The sequence below is a fragment of the Epinephelus fuscoguttatus genome, linkage group LG6 (assembly GCF_011397635.1).
Source record: "Epinephelus fuscoguttatus linkage group LG6, E.fuscoguttatus.final_Chr_v1".
Lineage (NCBI taxonomy): Eukaryota > Metazoa > Chordata > Actinopteri > Perciformes > Serranidae > Epinephelus > Epinephelus fuscoguttatus.
The window spans coordinates 18030445-18032972 of NC_064757.1; the positions used below are offsets into that span (position 1 = coordinate 18030445).

The 2528-nt window shown below is 39.2% G+C and overlaps 1 protein-coding gene across 1 annotated transcript; it reads left to right on the plus strand.

Moving 5' to 3' along the window:
* The first annotated feature begins 472 nt into the window (after window positions 1-472).
* nkx2.7 (NK2 transcription factor related 7) lies at window positions 473-2148 on the plus strand. Its single transcript, XM_049579024.1, has 2 exons — window positions 473-732; window positions 1598-2148. The coding sequence occupies exons 1-2, from the start codon at window positions 486-488 to the stop codon at window positions 2146-2148; spliced, it is 798 nt and encodes a 265-aa protein (XP_049434981.1). The 5' UTR covers window positions 473-485.
* The last annotated feature ends 380 nt before the right edge of the window (window positions 2149-2528 follow it).

Sequence of the window (2528 nt, forward strand, 5' to 3'; positions counted from 1 at the left end):
ATTAAAAAAGTGAGTTTTGTTTTTCAATGTATTAAACATTTAATGATTTCACTGTTAAAAAAATAAACATTTTTCAGTAAACACCACATTTCCTATCAAAGTAATTACATTTTTAAAGAAAAAAGTTAGGCTGATAACTCCAATATTTTTGTAGGAATTCAGAAATGTAAATAAAAACCCTCACACCGTCAACTTACTTCTTAATTAACCCTCTTAGCTACACCGTCTCACGCAGAGAGATGATGTGAGGTGTAAGGTGAGAAGAAAAGGAGCTGTGCGCGCAGGCTGGGTGTTGGCCACTGTTTTGGAGAGGGGTGACATATCTGTCTCTACCTTGCTCTTAAGCCGGACCCCTGAATGATTTAAGTCTCCCCATGCCCTCACCTATCAGTCAGTCCAGAGACACGTCCTGCAGCATCACCAGCAGCTCCAGCCCAGCGCGTAATAAAGGATCTAAATAACCCACAGCAGCTAAAAGAGTTGGGATGCATCCCAGTTCAGCTACCTCGACGCCTTTTTCAGTGAAGGATATTTTGAAGCTGGAGCACCACCATGACTTTGACAACGATTTCTTGATGACTGATCAGGTTGTTCCGATGCATTATCAGCACGTGCACGCTGCGTCCAGGACCGGGGACGTTTATGACTGTCAGCCGGAGCAGTGCGTCTCGGGGACGCAGGAGAAGCTCGATATTCACAGCTCAGCAGCAGAAGAGGAAATAAATGAGCAGGGTGAGATAAAGATACATGATAATCAGTCAGTTCAGGTGTATACAGGCTGTTGCTGGTTGGTCAGGATTAGGCCGACTGATGGAGTGGGGCCTTGAGCGCGTGATAGCAGGGATAAAACCTGTCCCACCACGACCTGTCACGTTTTTCTTTTCCTTAAAATCTCAATTTAAAAAAAAAAAAATCCGTTTATAAAACACAAATGGTGGAGCTCACATATTTGCAATATTTTCCCACCAACATCCAAAAGAGATCAAGTAAATTTTGGAGGATATGAGGAAGCAGTGATGGTGACTTTTTTTTATTTTTTTATGATAAAGAGAAAAATGGCTCAGGAGTATTTATTTTCCTACAACTTTCCCTGGACCTGAGAGATCAAATTTTAACTCAGAGAAAACTTTGTACTGTGTATTTATTAATTTATTTTTAAAAATCTAGTGAAAATATCGTCTTCATAACGTCAGAATAATTATAATTTTAATATCATCCAGTGTTTTTTGTTGTTGTTGTTCATTTTACTTTTCTTCTTTTCTTCAAACAAGTGGCAGAAATATAAAGTAAACTATGTAGTTTTTTTTCTTTTTAATGTTAAAGCAAAAATCTCTGAATAGTCTATATTATAAAATATACTGCAAAATAATCTAAATAATGTATATTTAAATAAGAAAAAAGAAGTAAAAATTGGAGAGATAAACATGACATCCAGCTCCATCAATAGTATTTAAATTTTAAATACAGTATTACGTACTTAGGGTTTTTTAATAGTTTAAATGGATGAAATGTGTCGTTTCTTTTGAGCCAAATAATTCAAGTTGTATTAAATTTTTGTTCGTCTGACAGTTTTGTTTTGTTTTTTACTCCTGTGTAGAGATAAGCGGTGTTGACAGCTCTCCTGGCTGTGACAAAAACTCCAAAAGCAGAGCCAGGCTGCGCCGGAAGCCCCGGGTCCTCTTCTCCCAGTCCCAAGTGTCCGAGCTGGAGAGGCGCTTCAGACAGCAGCGCTACCTGTCCGCCCCGGAGAGAGAGCAGCTGGCCCACATCCTCAAACTCACCTCCACACAGGTCAAAATCTGGTTCCAGAACAGGAGGTATAAATGCAAGCGGCAGAGGCAGGACAAGTCTCTGGAGCTGGCGGGGTATCCACCTGCACCCAGGAGGGTGGCGGTGCCGGTGCTGGTGCGGGACGGGAAGCTGTGCAGCGCAGGGTCCCACTCAGCACCTTACAATGTGACTCTTGGACATTTTAATTCTGTGTTTGCATACGGAAACAGCAGCATGTATGGCTGCAGTTATCACAGTGTGTCACCGTCAGCTGCACAGATGTGTCATAACCAGCTGGTTGATTTAACGGGTAGCAGTGAAGGACATCTCAACCACGGACACTTTCAGGCTTCGTTACAGGGTGTGAGAGGCTGGTGATTAAAACAAGAAAATAGTCTGATTTATATCAAAGATTTGTGGTATATTTTGTATAAGGAATTGTATTTGTTTGCAGATTTCTCTTGATAAAAAAGAGGCAAATTAAAAATCAGCAGTTTGTTTAATTCTCAATGTCTTTAATATTATTTTATATTTTTCATGGATTAAATTTGACACACTTAAATTTGAAATTCTGAATTAAGGATGTATAATTGTATATGGCTATCGGGTTATTTTACATGTCAACCACAAAATGCGTTTATATTATTTTCTTCCATGAGCAAAAATTATCATTTTCTTTCGCTGACAGTTATGTTGAAATGTAGCCTAGTTTTTACACAGTTTTTTTTTTTTTTTAAATTATCATCCTGTCTCTGCGT